Below are 21,629 nucleotides of genomic sequence, written 5' to 3'. Positions count from 1 at the left end.
TAGAAGGCATTCCTAGAGTGGTCCCTCTAGGGCAGTGGTTCTTGACCTTCCTAACACTTTGACCCTTTAATACAGCTCCTCATGCTGTGTTGACACCCAAACCAAAAATATGTATTTTTCATTGCTATTTCAGCTTTAATTTTGCTACTGTTGGGAATAGTAAAGTATTTATCAGCGTTTTCTGATGGCTTTAGGTGAAAGGGCCGTTTGACCTCCAGAAGCTGCAACCCATGGGGGCTTGACAAGAACAGGATGAGCCTTGAAAACTACCCTGGAATGAAAGCCAGCGTGAGACCCTGTCCCAGATACAGGCTCTGGCCTTCATGTGAAGTGCTTCTTGCATTATCCGCTGGGTTCTAGTGCCCAGCTCACAGCATAGGTCCATGCTCAGAGCATGCTTGTCCATAGGTCCCTTGTCATTAACGCTTTTGCTAAACAATGTTCAAATAATCTAAGAGTTTCACCACAGGGAGGGTAGCTTCTGGGCTTCATGGACTCTATGGTTCCTGTAGTTGACTCTTTCCTAGCACTGCAGAGCCCAGTGTGGGCTCAGCCACCTGCCTGTGAGCTCACTCCTCACAGAGGAACCCCTGCAGCAGCGGGTGGGGACCACAATTCAGACCAGCCTCCAAAGCCTTCTCTGATGATGGCCATGCCCTCTTTCTTTCTTGGAGGGGCACTTGGGTTCAGAGTGGTTGAAAACCATGCCCGGGCTAGGTCAGCACAAACAGGAGCTTGTGTTCATGTCTGGCCTGTGGCTAACACCGGCATTGTGACCTGGTGTCTGGACCACCAGATTTATTTCTGTTTTTATTAGTCAATGAACAGAGGAATAAACAAGAGAGGGAGAGGAGGACTGATTTTTTCCCCCTTTTGGAAATAACTGAAGAGAACCAGTTGTTACTGCTTTCAGCTGCCACCAGTCTGGAGCTGCACCTGGAGAGGTGTTTAATATCTACAGCAGTCAAAGTCAAGGAAGAAGTGAACTCCATCTTTTCGCAGCCCCGAACATGTTATAAACCCCAATGGGAGCAAATCCCACCTAATGTTTGGCAGACTCGTTTTAGAATTTACTCAAACTGCACGCACAACTGTAAGGGGTCCGGGGAGGACATAGGACACGGTGGACGGGGTGGTACTCAGGGCCCAGCATGAGAAGAGGCAGAGCTGGACCCCGACAGCTGCTGCTTTAGGACCTGCTGCTCTGCACGACAGCCACGATATCTGGCAAGAGGCTATTTCTGTTCTCCCTGGTGACCTGTGGGGAAAGGCAAGATGACAAGCTTAGAGAGCACTTCCTCTCCTCCAGTCCTTCGAGCCAGCGTTTCCTAGAGAGCAGGGAAGGGAGGCAGAGGCAGAAGCCAGCTCTTCAGGGTCACCAAGTCCCATGGGGAATGCACGTCTCAAGGCACTGGGGGCACAGGATGCAGATGGGAGCGCGTGGGACTCAGCTGTAGCCTGACTGGAAAAGAGCAGAGAGGACCTTGATCTGGGCCCAGGAGATGTGAGCACAGAGGAGAGCTGCCCACAACTCCATGTTACCCCCAGGACAGCAACAGCTACCCCCTTCTTTCCGTCACCCTGGAGAGTCTGTGTGCTGCAGACTGACCTCAGATCTCTGCCCCTCGGAGAGATGAAGGGAGCCAGAGAAGACAGGGAGTGCAACAGTCTTAGCCTCCTGACCTTGTGGTGCTGCAGTTAAGGGCTCTGATGTTATGAGGTCACAGACCACGATGGAGAGGGACAGAAAGGCCAGCGAGTAAAGGACGCTGGGGAAGGGTCCTGAAAAGGGAGTGGGGGTCGGGTGGGGCTGGAGACAGGAGTTTGGAGGGACGAGAACCTGGACAGAATCTGCTCAGGTGGTTGTGTTCAGAGAATCTGGTCAGCGGTGGACGGTGTTCAGAGAGGGAGCAGAGCCACAGAGCAAGAGGGCAGGAGTCAGTGCACCTGGAGGCTTCCATGAGTGTGCGGATGTGAGGAGGGAGTTTCTGTCCACCATGGGTTATCACCACACCACCAAATGTTCACAGATCAGGAGCCTAATCTCCTGCAAGGCTGCATGTTGAAGAAGAAACTTTGAAACAGTGTGCTGAGGGCAAGGCTCATATAATGGCAGTGGTGGCTTTTTTATTGTTTTTGAAACAGGGCCTTGAGCATCCCAGGCTGGGTCCAAGACGAACTCGAACTTCTGATTGTCCTGCCTCCACCTCTTGAATGCTGGGTTAGAGGCGTGTGCCACAGCATCTGTTTGTAAGTGTGCCAGGGGTAGAACCCGAGGTGTCATGCATGCTGGGCCAGAACTCTAGCTTCGCATGGCCAGCCTGACTGGGCACACTCGAGTGTCTTAGCACTCGATGCCTTCTGCCACCTATCGTGCAGCGAGGCCCCCCCCCGGATGGGAAGGGAACTGGAAATGACCGTTTACAGGGTACGTCAGCGTCAGCGAGTCCTAAAGGAGAAGGGTGCCACGGCTTTGATTTGTGTGTGAGCATGTATGTGGAGTGCCTCACCGGTGTGCAGCTCAAATGCCACATCAGGGTTAGAAACCAATGTTTCATCACAGACAGGACCCCATCCACAGCCACCTCCTCCTTCCTGCCCATCATTAGCGATTACCACTCTGTCCTGCCTCCATGCACTTGTGCCTTCTGGACAGTCTAGGAATGAGTCATGGAGCTTGGGCCATCCGTGACCAGCTACTTTCACTCAGCAAGAGACAGCATTCATCTCGGCTTCAGAACCTCTGTGTGTGTGTGTGTGTGTGTGTGTGTGTGTGTGTGTGTGTGTGTGTATATCTATGTCTGTGTGTGTGTTTGTGAATGTGTGTCTGTGTGCATGTATGTGTGTATATCTATGTCTGTGTGTGTATGTGTGCATGTATGTATGTGTGTGTGCGTGTATGTGTGTATATCTATGTCTGTGTGTGTGTCTGTATGAGTGTATGTGTGTATATCTATGTCTATGTGTATGTGTGTGCATATGTGTGTACCTCTGTGTGTGTGTGTGTGTGCGTGTGTGTCTGTGTGCATGTATGTGTGTATATCTATGTCTCTCTGTGTGTCTGTATGTGGTATATGTGTATATCTATGTCTGTGTGTGTGTGTGTGTGTATGTATGTATGTGTGTGTGTGTGATGCCTTTGTGTCACTAAGCACTAAGCACAAAGCACACTAGATGGCTAGACCGCACATTACATGCCTGTCTATCTGCTGGGCTCATCCCATCTGGAAGGGATCGTGAACAAGGCTGCAGTGAGTCTTTTGAGCTCTTGGTCAGTGTCTTCGCTTCTGTGTGAGTGCCCAGGACAGTGGACTCACTGAGTCAGTGACTAACGGGCAGCCCCTGGAGAAACCACAGAGTGGTTTCCAGGAACAGTTCAGGTTCCTCCTATCAACCGGGTGGGGAGGCTGAGGTTTGCCCAAGCCCATGGCTATGCCAGCCCTTCCCACCTCTGTCCTCTGACTCTAGCCCAGGAGGACTCCTTGTCAGCATGGTGCGGTGCCTCAAGGCGACCATGCTAGTGGGCTACGTGCCTTCTCTGTGCTTACTGGTGGCTTCTACGTACTCTTCGAGAAATGTCTGTTCAAACCTTTTGGCCATCTTTTTTTTTGACACAGCTTTGAACTCAAGGCCCAGACTCAAGCAACTAATTCTACCATATGCTCATGTCTTTCAAGAGAGGTTGGGGCTGGAACCCTGCCTCTGAGTGCATGACCTAAGATTCTAACCCCGACGGCTCCTCCCTGGACAGGCCTTCCCAGTCAACACCCCAAGGCCTCCTCTGACTATACTACTGCCCACAGAAGGCAGGAGAGGAAGGTAGCAGGGGCTGGGATGTGACCCCAGGGAAGCCGGTTCCCTGGGGGCTTACTCACACTGAACACCTTCACATCACGTCTCTTCCTGATCTCCTCCACCAGGGCCAGCGGTTTCCCTCTGGAGATTGGGATAGTGCCAAGGACGATGATGCCGGGCGTGGACAGCGTCTGGCGGACCGCTTGGATGAAAGGTTGGCTGAACAGCTCCATCTTCCCAACCTCATCAATGACGCACACTCTGTGTCTGAGGCCACAGCTGGGGACAGCCTGTGGACAGGGAGAACAGTCGCTGAGGCAGCAAAACCATGTGATCTTGAACCCTGGGGTCCCACCCTGCTGATTCCTGGCTGGCATCTGTGGCAGGCAGCTGGGCTGTGCCTTACAGAGCAGAGAAAACCACGCACTTAAGACACAGGTCTGCAAGGCTCATAGCAGAGTCTCCTGGGACTGCATGTCCTGCCCCTGAGTTCCTCTTAAAATGTTCTCTTCTAGAATGGTCCAGTGGTAACCATGCTTCCCACCTACATAGTGAGGAAGTCAAGGTCGTGAACAAGCGTAAGACAGGGAGTGCTGTAGGTCCAAAGGAAACAGGACGGCCATGTTGGGGACCCCTCTCATGTCTCCTCTGGGCTGTAGCCCTACCTCTCCTGAGAAGGAGGTGACGGCTGCAGGCAGGTGCCCGTGTGTTCCAATCCAGTCTAAAGGTTGACGAAAACTCATGAAACCAGATGGAATGCAGTACGGATAAAAGCGGGGCAGTCCGGATAATAACTCACTCGCTGGCCAGGAGATGGACTGTCTCAAATGGACCTTAGAGGAAGAACTGGGGGGAGGGGCGCAGGCATGTAACGGAGGGTAAACATGATCAAAGTGCCAGCTAAGGGTCATGAGTCGTTAAGAGAAGTGCTGCTGCCCTGGTGCAGTCCTCGTGTTTTAGATGGATATACTTATATCTGTGTCTTCGCACGGAGATCTGATGGGTGGCATAAACACAAATGTACACATAATGGATATGTCGAAATTAAAGTGTGTGTGTGAGCGTGTGTGTGTATGAGTTGTGTATGTGTGAATATGTATGTGTAATAAGTGTATGTATGATTTGTTTGAGTGTGAGTGTGTGTATGCAAGTGTATGTGTATATGTGCATGTGTGATTTATGTATGAATGAGTGAGCATGTGTATATGTGTATGTGTACATATGTATACGTGTGTGTATGTATGCATTTAAGAGTATGTGATGTGTGAGAGTGTGTATGTGTATAAGTGTGTATGTGTATGTATGAGTGTATGTGTGAGCATGTGTATATGTGTATGAGTGCATGTGTGTATGTATGATTTGTGAGTATATGTGAGAGTATGTGTGTATGCAAGTGTATGAGCATGTGTGTGCATACGTGTGTACATGTGAGTGTGTATGAGTATATGTATATGCGAGTATGTGTGTGAGTGTGTATACACTGGGGCAGGGGAAGAAGTGCTACAGCAAGCATGTGGGCCCAAATTCAATTCCTCGTTCCCATGTAACAAGCTGGGTACATGCCTGTGCCCCATTTCAAAGAGGGGACAGAGATAGGTCAATCCCTGGAGCGTGCTGGGCCATGGAGCTCAAGGGGAAGTCACCCCAGAGGCAGGAGATTATGGCATATACCTTCCAGAAGCCAGCATTGTCTGGAACACTGACTGACAGCTTTGAAAGCCATCAAATCAGACAACGGGACGTACTGCACAATGTGTGTATTTACCTGATTGAAGAAATACATGTGGTGGGTCATAAATGCATGTGTCCTGCATGGACGTACACACATGTGGGTGCACAGTCCCCTGCAGCTCCCCAAAACAGAGGTAAGGAGATGTCTGGACCTGCATGCACAGTGTTTGCTGTTCACCGTAAACCCTGGGCCTTTCTAATGCCCTCATTCTGTCCTGGACTGCAAAATTGAAGAAAAAATAAGGTTTTAATAAAAATGGAAGTTATTCATAGGCCAGAGAGAGAGGGGCTGAAGGTCAGGGCACTGAGAACGGGCAGCACGCAGCTTGCTTCTCTAAACAGCTCAACAGGGTGTTCAAAAGAGCTTAAAAAAGAAACACCATTATGCCCCATCTGCTCTTCTCACACACATACTCAAGCTAATCCAGAAGGAGACAACAAAGAGGCCCATGGAGGCTCGCCCTACGGACCTAACCCAGATTCTGAGCTCCCGTGTTAGCCTGCAGTAGCAGGCTGAGTTTGGAGATGGCAGCCTTCAGGCTGTTCTTCCTAGAACCTCCCTGTGCAACTGAGAGCTGTGGATGCCTCTCGGCCACACGGCGGTCACTGTGTGCCTGGCATCTGGGTGGCACCGTCACCCCAGAGGGCAAATAGGCAGCGGTGGCACTTCTGAGTTCTGCACCACACCCTTGCCTGTGTATCACCTGCACCTGGCTTTAGCCAGCACCGAGGCTGATTGTAAACTCTCAGCCACAAGAGGAAAACCTGAGAAAACTATGTGCTTCCTGAGCCCAGAGCTGGCTGGCCCAGGGTCCCAGGAACTGGAATGGACTCAAGACAACAGAACCCATGTCCATAATCCAAACGGGGTGACTGTCACCGTGTTCCTTTGTCTTATTTTCTTAAGTACTTTTAAAACACAAAGAATCATTTGTTTGTCTGCTTGTCCTGGAACTCACTATGTAGCCCAGGCTGGGCTCCAACTCAGAGATCTGCCTGCCTTTGCCTCCTGAGTGCTGGGATTAAGGGTGTGCCTGGCTTTTTATTTAAACAAAAATATTGAACCAAGAATGGACTAATTAAAGTGGCCCTCCTCTTATCTGAATTGTTTGACCAACAAATATCCCTCCTGGTAGCAATGCTCATTGATTTTTGACATCTCGAAGTCTGGCTTCTGAGCATATCTCTCCAACACCCAGGTCTGGATGTCAAGAAGGAATGAGGTGGCAAATCCAGACATCAGGTAGCAGAACCGAAGCCTATGCCCCCGAGAGCCATGCGTGCTAGGACAGGAAGCACACAGACAGTGACTACAGCAGTTACAGCAGCCGGGGATCCAGCCAGTGCCTCAGCTCTCTGAACTACAGAGCTCACAACAGGCATCAGCCTGTGCGTTCCACAGAACATGGGGTGGCCAGGAAAAGGTATGACTAGGCTGCTACAGGGCACTTCCTCACCCAGGAGCTGTTCCAGTACACACAGTGCAGCCAACACTAGTGCCTAGGCAGGAAAGGGCTGCAGCTCTGCTTGGTCCTGCGGGAAAGTGGATGGTTTCCAAGGTGTCTTCCAGAATGGGAGAGCTATCCTAGGACCAAGGCAGCTCACGCCAGCTGACAGCTTAGTGGGTGAAGAACTTTGTATTCATAATCCCAGCCCTTGGAACCAGCCTGGACTGTGTCCCTGTGACTCCATGGCAGATTCATGTCCCCATGTTGGCCTCCCCAGCTTCCTGGTAAAAATATCAAACTGTGAAGGGTGATCTCTTCCCAGCATGGTTACCTACCACTCTCTCATCCTCCTCCTCAGAACCACTTCCACTCAGCTCCCTGGTAAGCAACACTGGGACTTGAGCAGAGCTGCTGTGTGCTGCCCAAGCTGTTGTAACAGTAGGTGTGAGCATTTGTACAGATACCCTTTACTGACAGTACTGTAAGTGCTGAGGTCAAATTCACTTAACTCTGAAGCTCTTCTTCCACATCTGCACACTTCCTTCTGGCAGGAGGCATGGGCTGTGTCTAAGAAATGCCTCTCACCATGAACAGGTCACTCTCCTGCCTATAGTGCAGGACAGCACTATGGTTCCCAGAAAGCCACCGAGGACAGAGCCACACATAAAGATGCCTCACACTGTCACGAGAAACATACACTGTGAATGTGAAAGACATCACCATCTCCCATCACTAAAGGGAGCGTGCAAGTGTATAGTCTGCTGACCACAGCTCAGGAGCTGCTCTGCACACAGAATTGTGACCCGAAACCAGCAGGCTCAGACTCCTGCCATGCTGACTGCTCACAACTGCCAAATGTTCTCTAAAAGCTGCACAACCCTGGGGAAGAAAACTGAATCAACCTTTCGGCTTTTGATAAAAGTTTGAAATTGTTGATGCCTGGCACCATTTTCTTCATTGCCTGGGGGGGGGGGGCAGGTAATTGATTTTTCACTGCAGTAAAGTACTGTTGACCAGTTTTCTAAACAAGGTGACTGGAACAAGGTGTTTTCTAAACAAGGCCATCAAGATCGGATCTGGGAGAAAGAAAGCATTGAGGCCTTAAGAGCTCAACCCTGCACTGCATGGTTACTTCCTGCTAATTGCTGTCACTGTGGTGGAGAAAGGATTGGCAGGTAGGGCTGCTTACAATCTAGGGCTTCAGAGGGGATTATTTTAATCCTCAGAAGATGAAGTGAAGTTAGAGAAAACAGAATGTTAGGGAAAGTCTGGCAAGAAGGCCACAGCCACAGGAGTGCCTCCCTGCTCAGAGTGTAGCCATGCCTAAGGGATACCATGAAGACATCAGTAGCAGGTGCTTCAGGGAGACCGAAAAGTCAACCTGAGGCCAAGCTTCTAGTTCCTTTTGCTATGGAGTCTCCTGCAGGGATGTCTTCACTGACAGCCTTTTAAAGACTCTTAAACATGTTTGTATTCACACCAGATAGCCTTTGGTTTTCATGGCCAACCCTGTGGCTCAGGGGTGGTGAGATAGAGAGCCAAAATGTGGAAGCAAGAAAGCAACAACCGTGGTCCCCAAGCAATGCTGGGGAGCTCACCAACATCTAGGAAGGCATCCAACTGGAATCTGGTAGTTTGGATCCTTCCAAAGCTTCCATAGCTGTGTGACCTGAACTTCTTGTGTATGTTACACACAGAGATCCTCACACAGGCATATGTACACACACACACACACACACACACACACACACACACACACACACACACTATCCTCTGACAGAAGTCTTTTCCCATCTGAGTAGAAGTTGGGAGATCGGAAGCAGGATCTAAAGTAGGAGCCACAGGATGACAGCTGAGCTGCTCCTCAGGTCCTGATTCGACTTCACCTCCACTCACACTAAACAATAATCAATACATTCCATAATTGTACTAGGGTACACTAGTATCACAGCTGTCAAAAAGACCATTGCAAAGAAGACAGTCCTACCCTGTCAGCCCTGAACACTAGAAGACCATGAAGAACCCTAATTAAACAGAACACTCCTACAAATTACCTCATCGGGCAAGAGTGAGAAAACAGAAAAAGTCTGGTGAAATTCTAACTGTGTCTTGCGATGTTTGTTAATGGGCAGACAGTAGGTCTTGATTCCACAGTTGGCTTCAGCTCTACTACTTAAAAGCTGTGCCCCCTCCCTAAGGTCCTTCCTATTCAGTGCCTCAGTTTCCCCATCTGAGAAGCAAGGTGGAGTAACTGGGCTAATAATGGGCTCCTTGCTGGCTCCACTTAGCAAGGAAGCCAGCCAGGCCATCACAGTCAGAGCATGGTGTAAAGAAAGGAACAAAGGCAGATGGTTGAGAAGTTTTAAAGAATGCAAATGCAGTGGCTGGAGAGATGGTTCAGGGTGAAGAGAACTGATGGCTCTTGTAGAGAACCCAGGTTGGATCCCAGAATTTACTTTAGGGAGCTCACAACTACCTGAGACTCCAACTCCATGAGATACACTCTTCCAATGCCTTTGGACATTATGTGTATGTGTGGACATGTGGGCGCACATGAATGCTTATACACACACACACACACACACACACACACACACACACACTCATAGCATTAAAAAATAAAAAAAATTTTTAAATAACACAATTGATTAGGAACCCAGACTAGAGTGGCATTCAGGTAAGAATCAGAAATGTCAGTGAAAGAGGACTCCGAGTCGTCACAAATGTGCGCGCGCACACACACACACACACACACACACACACACACACACGAGCTTTGAAGCACAATTTACAAAGAATAAACTAATTAAACATGGGCTTTTAGCAAAGGCTTTTAGTAAACTGGCCAAGTATCTCGAAGAAACTAATTAAGAGTGCCACTGCATGCTATGTATTCAAAACAAATCCAGATGGATTAAAAATGCATTTTTAACAAGCTCACATCAGAAGAAACATATAGGTAAAATGCTGCACTAATTTGGATCAGGACAGAGCTTTTCTGTGCTAACAAAAAAAAAAGAAAGAAAGAAAAAGAAAAAGAAAAAAAAAGGAAAGAAAGAAAAAGAAAAAAAAAGAAAGAAAGAAAGAAAAAAAACCCAAAGTACCAATATGAGGGACAGAAAAGTAGAATCAACAGATTAAAAGGTCATTTGCTTTAAAGAAATATCTGGCTAGGACCCAAGAGGAAGCTCAACAGCTAAGGACACTGGCTGCTCTTGCAGAGGGTCTGTGTTTCCCAGGACAAGGCGGTTCCCAGCTATAGGTAGCCCTAGCTGCAGGGGTTCAGGCGCCCTCTTCTAGCCTCTGAGAGTGGTGCACACACTTGGTAAACAGACACACAGGCAGGCGAAACAGCCAGGCACATAAAACAGAAGAAGCAAAGCGAGATCTAGTTACATCAAGACGCAAGACACGGAGAGAGGACTGAACCCGTGAGTTAGAGTCCAAGATACCCACGTACTAAATTATTTAAAGAATGTATCCCTACCATCCCTTAATGCAAACCAGAAGACATTTCTACCGAACATGATTGCGGTGCTCAGTGCCAGCAGAAATGCAGCCTGACAAACTATTTCCCACACGGGCAGTGGATGCCATGATACGTGGCCCCAGGAGCCCTGGGCAGCCGCCAACCCTTGTCACCCAGCCTCATTTTAGACCCCTCTCAGGGAGCTATCACTGCTTGGAGGTAGCAGGACAGAGCAGGACTCTTCCCAGGAAGATATAAACTAACGTCTATATAACCCAGAATATCAACCACAGATCAAAGCAACTGCCTCACCCAAGTCCATTTTGATGGCCCGAGTGTGTGGTTACGATCACTGCAGAAACATGAGTGGCTGTAAAACTGTGAGCCGCCTCTTTCCTTTTTCCATGAAAAACAAGAGCCGAGTTGTTGACCTGGCCAGCAAGCACATAAGAGCTCTTACGTAAGCCTGCAGCCAGACACCAGGCATGGGCACTTGCCTCTTCCCAGGATCCTGTTTGCCTGAGCAAAAATTAATTCTTTATATGGATCCGATGCTCAAAGCCGGACTCTCCACTCAGAATGTCATCAGACACATCTTACTGCTAAGGAGAGGGAGGCATGGGTGCCAGGGGAAGTAAGCATTCTCTGCCTTTTCCCAGCGTGTATCAACAGAGCAGCTTCCACGGCTCAGCCCAGAAATGGGGGGGAATGTTCAGAGGAACTGGGGAGGGGGAGAGGCAGAGGAGAGCTCGGTGGGATCCCAGCTCTACATCAACACAGACCACAGGATTCCCAGGCCTCTGAAAGTGGAGGCTGTCCTTAGCAGGCAGTGACCAGCTCCTCAGATAGGGCTCCAGGCTCCACCTAAGCGGTACCTACCACATGACAGTAGGCTCTGTGTACACAGAGCAGTGTAGACTATCCACACTATCAGCACACACTCAAGCAAGCTCTGTGCACCAGAACACAGGGACACAGACCTGCCTTAGAGCCTTCTGAACGGGAAATATTTTACACATGCTCTGGGCACATGACAGCTCAGGGGGACAGCAAATTGGACTGCCCAAGGCTCCGCGGCTGGAAGGCTTTATAAACCATAAAACAGCACCTGACTACAGGGGGAAAGCCATTGTGTTCAAGTGGCCAGCGAGTCCCACAATACAGAGGCTCCCCCGGCTCTCAGGACAGAAAACGTGTACTCACATTCCTTAGGACAGGTAGTACCAACTGCTCAAAAGAAGCCAGGTCCACCTCATACTGCCCCACTCGGCAGTCGGCCTTTCCAGGTAGAGGCTGTGACCTGAAAGAAGAGACTTTGTTGGAGGGGTCCCCACCGACGGCTCTCTGCACACACCCTTAACAATCTCCGTACCAAAGGTGGGAGTGTATAAGGTTGGACCCTCTGGGGTTTCTCTCCTGAATGTCAGCTCCATTCCGGCCAAATTCAGTCTTGTGGAGTAACCAACAGTGAGGTCCCTGCACCTCCAGTAAGCCCATGCACCACAGCACAAGAGCTGAACCCAATGTGGTGAGTCTCCTATCCTCACCCTAACTAATCGGGAGGCCGAGGCGAGAGAAGACAAGAGAACAAAAAGTTTAAGGGCTGTTTGGGCCATAGCTGAGTTCAAACCAGCTTGGGCAACTTAGACTTCCTCAAAATTAAAAAGTAAGCAAGGGGGTGTTGGGCATGATAGTGCGCGCCTTTAATCCCAGCACTAGGAGGCAAAGGCAGGAGGATCTCTAGGAGTTCCAGGTTAGCAGGGGCTACATAGCAAGACCTTGTATAAAAAACTAAGGTTAAAATTAAACAGAGGGCTGGGGGATATAACTTAGCGATAGAGGCTTGCCCACGACACTTCTGGGACTGGCCCCCATGCCAACTCCACGTTCTGTGAGACTCCCTGTCTCGGGGACTAGGGCAGAGAACAACAGAGCAGGACACCATGTGCCCCTGTTTGGCCTCTGTATGGACATATGGGCCACATGCATGTACACTCACACAGAGAAGAAATGCTCCCAAGAAGTACTGAGGCCAGGCTAGAGACAAAACCCCGCAGAAACAAAATACCAGTACCCAACTCTGGACAGAGGCCCCTGGGCACCAGACAGGGTGACGACATCGAATCCTATCCTCTTCCCTCCCTGCCTGACTTCTTGTGTGTAAAATCCATCTACAGGCAGCCCAGAAGACTGTAGGACCGTGATGGCTTTCTGGATCAAGGTTGTCTTGCCAACCCCTGAAAGAAACAAGGAAAGAAGACAGGTCGAGAGGTTTTTTACCTTGCCAAGTCCATCCGGCCTGCAAAAGCAATGGCTGGGAACAGAACAAGCTGGGAATGGCACTACCTGCCTGATTACCAGGGGTGAGGAATTTCCAACCCCAAGCAGAGGCAAGCACAGTGGTAAGTTTATTTCTAACACAGTCCCGGGATGTATCGGGGGCTTCCTTTCCTCCTAAACTTAAGCTCTGTTCTGGTTTAAATCTGAAGCATCCCTCCAGCCACACAAGTGTCTGATCAGGCAGATGGTCCTGAGTGGGGAGGTTGTTAAGCCTTTAGAGCAGGAAGCCTGGCTGCAAGGGTGGATCAGCGGTGGTGGGCCAGAGGGCTGCAGTATAATTTTTACAGATTTTAAGCAAAAGTAAGTTTGCGTCCACTGCAGATGAAGTCTAGAACAATACAGAACAAAAGGTCCCAGGCTTAGTTCCAGAGGGTGGAGTTCCCTGGGACTAGCCCCTTCAGTCTGCCTGCCTGTTGGTCTGTCATTCTTTTATTTAAATCCCAAACGCTGTCGCTGTCCCTGTCCCCCTCCCCCAGACACCAACCAAAGGTCTGTCACTTTCTTAACACTTCATTTCTGCTCTTATACTAAGCAGGCAGCACTTTTATTGTAAGAGGAGGAGAGTATATTTATGGACCAGCAAGATGCTTCAATGGGGTAAAGGTGTTTTTGCCTCCAAGCCTGAGGCCCACCTAGTGGAAGGAGAGAACCAACTCCCCAAAGTTGTCCTCTGACCTCCACACCTGCGCATACACTCACACACAGAAATAAATCTAATTTTCAAACTCCGTATACTCGTATTTCCAAAAAAACACACAGCAGCCCAGCAGCTCCTGATCCCAGAGGCTATCTCCTCACAGGGACCAGTATGTTAAGAACAGCTGATCAAAGCATAAAAAAGAAGCACGTGGGTCAGAGCCCCTCCCCAACCTCCCTTGTGCCTCTTCAGCTCTAGCAGAAGGCTGCTTGGGCTGAGTGAGTAACCAGAGAGTCCCCTCTAAGATGACTTACAGCTGCTGGTCAATATTTGGGAAGAGGCAAGGATGCTGACAAAGGATGCTTTCTTTCATAAGTCTCGATACTTGCTAGAGAGGCTTGGAAAGCCAAACCGTTTGGGGATAATTAGTGATAAGCAAACCAGCAGGCAGAGTGCACAAAAGCCTGGGGACTCCAAAGACACACCGGAGTGAAGTGAGGCCTGCGGCGCAAGGGGCAAACTAACTCGAAGACAGGAGGCAGGGGTGTGGTGCGAATCAAGGACTGACAGCTCTCCCTGGCTCTGGGTGGGGGTGGGGGTAAGCATGTGAGTCCGGTGTTCACTAAACCTCTCCTGAACATAGGTATGGACGATGGCTCCAGATGAACTCCACAGCAGGAAGCTGGGGACACAACTGTACACAGATTTCAAATGTAGGGCAGGCTGTGCAAGGCTGGCGCGCCTCCTACAACGGTCCTCTGCTCCCTCCCGAAGCCTCTGCCTGCTCAACTAACTCCAAAGAGTACAGCTGGGCCTCAGAGACCGGTGACAACCGATACTGGGGGACCTGAAACCAGTGCTCCGCTGTCCTCCTGGCCTTCTTTCCCGCCGGGCTGCAATACACCAAGCCAGGCCGGAGACCTAAGAGAGAGATCCAGGCACACTACCTCCCCGCCAAGTCCCGCAGGCCCCAGGTCACCTGGGGACCCGGTGAGGAACACATGCTGCGCCATGTGCATGGGGGTCCTGGTGCGGGCTGGTCCGGTTATACCTGCAGGCCAGGCCCAACCCCTTACGCTGAAGGTCACGCCCCTGCCGGCCGCGAAAGCACCGCCCCGTGGTCGCGCATGCGTTTCCACCTCCCCGCCCCCTCCTAACACACACGACGCATGCGCGTTCGTCCCTGCTCCTGGTGCTATATGGCAGCGGCTGCCTGCAGGCTCTGGGAACGATCCTGTGTGCCAGACTCACCTGAGATATCTGCACGGACGCATGCGTGGGAATGCCAGATTCTTTGCTATTGCTACTTAAGTATCTGAGTTCTGTAATTGAGACCCTCCACCCCAGGCTGCAAGTTAGCTCCTGTGTAGCAATAGAAACCCTCCTTAAAGGAACAGCCCTTGGTGGGATTTGAACTCCATGTACAGTGTTCACTTGGCTGTGGAGCAGTCAGCAGTCAACCTCAGTTTATCCTGGCATCCACCTCCTGAGATGAGTATCTGAGATAAGGTAGCAAGGGTCTAGTTTAAAGGTCTGATTTAGTTTTTTATTGCAACCTGGATGTAGAAGGAGCCTCCAGCTAGCTGAGCTGAGCGGCAGAAAGGGCTGGGGAAAGTAGAAACAAGAACAAAAGGGGGGGAGGTCCCTCTGCGAAGTTCTCTCCTTACATGGTTGAAATAGAACTTCCACACTGAGTTCATTCAGTTGACTGGGATGCCCCTGCTTGGGGGAAACTAGCCCAAAGCAGTTTTTTCAAAGCTCGATTTGATGGTCACCCTTAGTGTTAGTGACTGATTCCATTCCGGCCTGGTCTGGACTGCTAGGGTCTTGATTAGCAGCTTGGCCCAAAACAATGGCCTCCTGTAGACTGGAATAACTGGCGTTGGTCCTGAGAACCGCAACCTGTTTGCAGGAGGTTTTCAAGCCCGCCCAGGTTGCTGCCCACAGACTTCCTATCCCCAACCATGCCCCGAAGCCCCCACCTCTGCTTCATACCTCCACTCCTGACTGCTAACCAACAACCTCCTATGGCTCTCCCCGAGAGACAGTAAGCCGATCCTCATCTTAGTCGAGAGATTCATTCCACCAGCAAATGAAGTGGCAGTGGCCTTGGGCCCAATGTACCTGAAAACCCTTTCAGTCGAGCATGTGTCCAGCTGGGCTTGTGCTCCGTCACCCTCCATCCTGGATGAGAAAGCCATTTCCAGGAATCCTTACCCTCACTGGTTTGTGTATGTAACACGCACACACGCACACACACGCAAGCGCGAGCGCACACACACACACACACACACACACACACACACACGCACAGGCAAGCGCGCGCGCACGCACACACACTCTTTTGGACTCCCTTCAGCAACAAATGCCAATCTAACAGCTCAGTTTCCCGCTGTTTAAAAAGAAATTGCCTAAGAAGATTGGCAAGAACCACACCTGCCACTGTCACCCCAGCACTGTGGACAGCCCTGTATTACTCTAATGGTGTATCACTTACTATCCCGATGGGTAACCTGCCTCCCACCTCTTGCACCTGCATGCAGTCACCCCTAGGAGAGCCTATCACACAGAGAATACATGTATAGACTCCTAAGTGCTTCTCAAATCCAAAACATCCATTTTAGATATTAACCCTCTAGCACTTTCCACCACTGGCAAGAGGTCTGGAATTGTAAGGCTTGCTGGGGGTTGGGTTGTTTCCCGTACCTCGGTGCCAGATGTAGAGAATCAATATCAGAGGAAACAAAGAAAATGTCTACATAGATGTGCAGGGCCCTGGGCGCTCTCCCTCTCCCCTCTCATTCTCTCTTTAAAGACAGGATCTTTCTGTAGCCCAGGCTAGCTCAAGCTTCTCCTCCCTCGGTGTCCTCGGTGCCGCCTCTGAACCGTCTCCCATATCTCACCAGTGGTATTGGCCAGTGTTCATACAGAGCTGTGGCAAGGCTCAGTTCAAAGAGCTTTGTAAATTATACCAAACTCACAGAGAAACTCTTGCACACAGGGGAGGCTTGCCCAGGGCTACATCATCCATCCAGGAACACTATCCTTGTGTCTATGCAGCCTTTTCTCATGAAAATGTCTCTAAGCCCATCTGTGCTAATTACTATTCTCATTGCTGGCTCAAATACCTGACCGAAGCAGCACAAAAGCACAAAGGAGGAAGCTTTTGGGGGGGCACTCACCATGTGCAGGTACAGTCAGTCCAGTCCATGGTGACAGGATGTCTCAGCGACAGGAACATGAGGCAGCTGGTCAGAATGCATCTGCAGTCAGAAGCAGAGAGAAAGGGATGCTGGGAATGTGGTCAGGCCCTGCTGTTCCCAGAATCATCTGCATGGTATATAACACAGGAAAGGGGAGTTGAGCTTGTCCCCACGAGAGGACTGGAGTCTCCCTCTCCCACCACTCCCAGGTGAGGTAGTCCTCTACTTAACAACATGTTAAAGAGTCTGCAGGCAGACCGTGTGACACGAGACCTTTGAAAGTCACAGATAGCCAACACGATGTGATTCCCTCCCTGGGTCCAATGTCACTGTACTTTAAAGCCGCATCTGTCTGAGACCCAGTGGGATGGGGGTGGACTTGTGTGTGTGTGGATGTGGACAAGCATGTGGAGGCCAGAAGACAGCCTCGGCTCTCATTCTCAGGTGCTAACCATATTGGGTTTTTTGGGACAAAGTGTTTCACTGGCTCAGAATTTGCCAGGTAGGCTAGGCTGCCTGTCCAGGGAGCTCTAGGCATCTGCCTATGCCACCTCCTCAAGCTAGGATTATAGCCACGCCCCCTTTCTAAAGCCCTGAGTTCTGGAGTTTGGATCCTGGTTCCTAACTTTACGATATAACCACTTCAGCAGCTGAGCCTCTCTTCAGCCGACTCGGGGCACTTCAGAGCCTGCTCTGTGTCTTGGCTTTACAGTTTTACACAATCCGATGAAACCTGAGATTCTGGACTCCTGATTTCTGCCACCCCAGTGTGATATTGATCTGACATGGGTAGAAGGATCCCTTCCTAAAGCCCCTACCTCCAGCTCCTTGATTTGTTTTCCCAAGGAAGAGCAGAGTTAAGACTTGTTGGGAAGAGAAGAGGCTCACACCCACTGCCCACAACGCCATGCAGCAGACTGCCCTGCTCTGTGTAGCCCAGCAATGCGCTGAACATACCCCCCAGGGCACCCTCGAGCAGGAGAGCTAGGCTAGCATTCTGTTCCCTGGCCTCTACAGTGGCTTCTCTGTTCTGAAAAGACCAATCTTGAATCATCATCTTTTTTTTTTTTTTTTTTTTCGGAGCTGGGGACCGAACCCAGGGCCTTGCGCACTTGCTAGGCAAGCACTCTACCACTGAGCTAAATCCCCAACCCATTGAATCATCATCTTGTTCTCAACTGTAATGCTTCAGTGACTCTCAGCTTTCCTAGTGGTGCAAGCCTAATGCAGTTCCTTGTGCCATGGTGGCTCTCAGTCACAAAATTATTACTTTCGTTGCTACTTCATAGCTACAATGTTGCTTCTTTTATGAATTGTAAGGCTTTTTGGAGATAGTTTGCCAAGGAGGTCACGACCCACAGGTGGAGAAGCCCTGAATCTAGCATTTCTTCACTGTTCCCCTGTAGAGAGGATTTTGGTTTCTTTAAAAAAAAAAAAAAGGTTATGCGATATGAGTATGTTTTTGTTTTACTCCTAGGTGTGGGATAAGAGGCCACTTCACAGCAGGTGACTATGATTTGCCTTGTGCACTAGCAGGGCTGTGATTTTTGCCAGCTGCAGATAGTTTAATTCTGGGGACTCATAAATGGGAGAGCCCGAGTGGGCTGTGGTAGCTGCTGATCCCGCTGCTGCTGTGTTTGCTAGATTGCTGGATCGTGTGCCGATGAAAACTGGACTTGCCCCCTAGGAAGCAACAACCCTAATAAGCAGGAAGAAGTCTAAAGAGGTCTATGTCCCCTTTTTCCTCCTACCTTTTTCTCTCCTACCTAGTGTGTGTGTGTGTGTGTGTGTGTGTGTGTGTGTGTGTGTGTGTGTGTGTGTGTGGTGGGAGTGGTGGAAGGGAGGTAGACATAAGAACCGAATAAAATAGCTAAATAAATATGCTGGCAGTTTCCCTCCCCTACCCCATCGCTCACTTCATAAGTCATAGCTGCAGCTGGATAAATCAAAAAAAAATGTATTTGCTGACCCTCTCTGCCAGAACAAAGGAAAAGGAAGTTCTACTTTCCTTTCCATTGCTGTGATAAAAAACAGTCTGACCAAAAGCATCCTGGGAGATAAAGGGTATTTCCGCTTTTACTTCTAGATCACATTTCACTACTATAAATAAGGACAAAGACTCAGGGCAGGAAATCCAAGGCAGACCAGACCAGCCTGCCATTCGGTACAGCGTTACCTCCAGACAGGGTACTCAGAACCAAGGTAATACAAAAACATGTCTTGCTGGGTCACATATGGTCTGGCTTACCCAGGTTTCTTATACATCCCAGGACCTGACTTGAAGTGGCGCCTAGAAAGGGATGGCGCCGCCCGTGGTAGGCGGGGTTAATCTCCAGCACTCATACCCACAGGCTGGACTGAGTTCAGAAATTCCTCAATCTAGACTTTCCTCTCAGGTGACTGTAGACTGCGCCAACGGCTAATCTAGCTAGGGCAGAAGGGGAGTGGGGGAACAAAGAAGAGAAACCTGTGGTGCGCTGGTTCAAATGAGAATGGCTCCCTGAATGCTTAGGGAATGGCATTAGGAGGTGTGGCCTTGTTGGATGAAGTTTGTCGAGGGGGGGAGTGGCTGGGGCAGGGGGAGCACTTTGGGGTTTCAAATGCCCAAGCCAGACCCAGTGTCACTATCTCTTTCTGCTGCCTGCCTATCAAATGTAGATCTCTCAGCTACCTCTCCAGCACTGTTTCTGCCTGCCATGATGATAATAGACTCATCTCTGAAATGTAAGCCAGCCCTTGTTAAACATTGCCCTTTATAGGAGCTGCTCTCTCTTCACAACAATGGAAACCACAACTGAGTCGCTATGGTTTGTCCCCTCCTAGGTCCCTGGCGGTGGTACTGTGGAGCCTCCAGAGCAATGTATAGCTTGCTGCCCTGTGCCCTGTAGCTCCTCTAAGCCACTGGCTGACACTGAGGGACTCTCCCATGACCTGCCCAGGGCCAGCCCGTCCTTGGTGTGCTGAGGAAAAAGAGGAAGAGTTTAGTCTACCTGCCGTGGCACCTTCCTCCTCTTCCTCCCCCTCCTCCCCTGTCCCTCCTTTCCCTCCCTCTTCTTCACCTGCTCCTCCTTCTCCTCCTCCCCCCTCCTCCTCTCCTCCTCCTCCTCCTCCCCTCCCTCCCTCTCCCCCTCCTGCTGTTCCTCCTCCTGCTCCTGCTCCTCCTGCCGTTCCTCCTCTTCCTCCCCCTCCCCCTCCTTCTCCCCACAGAGCACAAAGCATCCACTCACTTCCCCTTCCTGAGCCCCCACTCTCTGCACTAGCGCACATCCTTCAGCTTTTTACAACGCTGTAAAACAGCGTCATTAACGTTGGCTTTTTATTCCCGCTAACCAGCATCTTCGCCCTCTTCCTGTGTTTAGAAATGTGTCTACCTCGAGTCTTGAGGAAGGGCTTCCCTTCCTCCTATGCCAGATGTTTTAATTCTGACCAGAACAGAGACAGAAAGAACCAAGTTCCTTATTGTTTCCATTTTGCCTAAGCTCCGCCCCACAGTTACCTGGCAACCGCCAGGTGTGCTGCCTGACTCACTACAACAGGGGCTATTTCCCCCTCCTCTCTCTCTTACTTTTACCTTCCTGCTCCCGCTCCCTCCCCATTCCCTTCTCCCCTTTCCATGTGCTCATGATCAGCCTCCTCTCTCTCTCTCTCTCTCTCTCTCTCTCTCTCTCTCTCTCTCTCTCTCTCTCTCTCTCTCTCTCTCTCTCTCCTTATTGCTGAGCCACTGAATCTCAGTCAGCCTGGCCACCGCACAGGATATTGTAATGTCTCAGCATCACTGGGGATCCATTTACAATCAGAGGTGGGGGGGAGAAACAGACTTAGAGGAATAGCCCAGGACGCTACACACACCGAGTAATTACTATTGCATTAAAATAAACTTAAATGGAAAACACCTGCATGAGAATAACTGGGGAGAGGTAATTTGAAATGTTAACGGTGGTGGGATGATGATGATGGACGCCGTTTAAATCTCTCTCAGAACTATAAGTTTTATACCTAGTGTTTCCCAAATTACAAATAGTACTTTTGAAAACATACCAGCCCACTGCCCCACACACCAAACATGCTAAGCTATGGGATTCAGTCACAGCAAAAACTAGAGACACTCTTAAAGTGTGTCACAGTAGGCCTGTTGGACACATTAACTCGATTGGATTTCATTGTGACATGTGAGGAGAGTGAGTTGCTGGGATTGAATGTACTGTGGGGTCCGTGGCAGCCTGACTTAGCAATCTCCCTCCAAGAGGCCATGGTAGAGTCCTGTGGCCCACCTGCTTGCATCCTGTAAAAGAGCACTGGGCTGGGGAAGCCAATGAACGCTGCTCAGGCGGCTGTGATGCCCAGGGACTGCCACCCGAGTACTCTGTGATGACCACTCATGCATATGCAGACCTGGTACCCTTGGGAATGTTTCTTCACTGTGGGACTTAGGATAGGGTGCAGGAGTGGCTCCCCTGTTTAGAAGACCCGCAGCTTTTCATAATGACTGTGTGGCCTGGCTGCCTTTCCTGTCAGAACCCCACCCTCACCTCACCCCCGAAGTCTTGGTGACATGAAGACAACACTGAATTGGATAGAAACCATTGCTGTCCAGGAGCAGTACTGCTGGGGGGTGAGGAACCAGACTACTCGCTCCTCCTACACCATAAGAAGTCGGAAACACTAGCCCCCGTGAGAATTCCAGGAACTTTCCCTGTCAGTGGCAAAAGTCCAAAGAGAAAAGAGGCTTGAGAGTCCCACACTCTATATACAGAGGGACAGGGCTCAGTGTGTCTGAGTTGCTGCAAAAACGATGCAGATAAACAGTGAAGGGTTTTAGCATAAGTATGTCCCGTGAAGTAGTGAGGTGTATGTAGTGTTTAGTCTATTGCGTCGAACGTTCCTGCCCTGTCGCTCCTCTTCTCTGTGGCTCACAAAGCATCTATCACTTCCACACTTTTCGAGCAGCTCTGCTGGGACCAAGCTAAGCTGAGGCACAAGAGTGATTCATGACAAAACACGAGATG

General features: G+C 50.1%; 1 protein-coding gene across 2 annotated transcripts; it reads right to left on the bottom strand.

Annotated features, from left to right (window-relative positions):
- Window positions 1-740: 740 nt before the first annotated feature.
- Window positions 741-14,505, bottom strand: Ntpcr (nucleoside-triphosphatase, cancer-related). Of its 2 annotated transcripts, NM_001134573.1 has the most exons (5): window positions 14,400-14,505; window positions 12,518-12,680; window positions 11,647-11,743; window positions 3,876-4,085; window positions 805-1,258 (listed from the first exon to the last, which is right to left on the bottom strand). In NM_001134573.1, exons 1-5 carry the CDS (start codon window positions 14,437-14,439, stop codon window positions 1,190-1,192), a joined length of 579 nt encoding a protein of 192 aa, NP_001128045.1. In that variant the 5' UTR covers window positions 14,440-14,505; the 3' UTR covers window positions 805-1,189. The 2 variants fall into 2 exon arrangements, with proteins under 2 accessions (XP_038953830.1, NP_001128045.1); XM_039097902.2 differs by lacking the exon at window positions 14,400-14,505 and having other exon boundaries at window positions 741-1,258; window positions 12,523-12,683.
- Between the last annotated feature and the right edge of the window lie 7,124 nt (window positions 14,506-21,629).

This window comes from Rattus norvegicus, chromosome 19 (assembly GCF_036323735.1).
Source record: "Rattus norvegicus strain BN/NHsdMcwi chromosome 19, GRCr8, whole genome shotgun sequence".
In the NCBI taxonomy this organism is placed as follows: Eukaryota; Metazoa; Chordata; class Mammalia; order Rodentia; family Muridae; genus Rattus; species Rattus norvegicus.
Note: the sequence above shows the minus strand (reverse complement) of the source record. Positions and strands in the feature narration are given on the sequence as shown.

Bases quoted from the DNA above. Each gene is read 5' to 3' on its own strand.
- Ntpcr (NM_001134573.1), bottom strand. From the start codon at position 14,439: ATGCACATGGCGCAGCATGTGTTCCTCACCGGGTCCCCAG. The intron at 12,681-14,399 runs GTGACCTGGGGC...TGTTTCTTTCAG, and splicing joins GTTCCTCACCGGGTCCCCAG to GGGTTGGCAAGACAACCTTG. The intron at 11,744-12,517 runs GTACTGGTATTT...CTCTTCTTTCAG, and splicing joins GGGCCTCTGTCCAGAGTTGG to GTCACAGCCTCTACCTGGAA.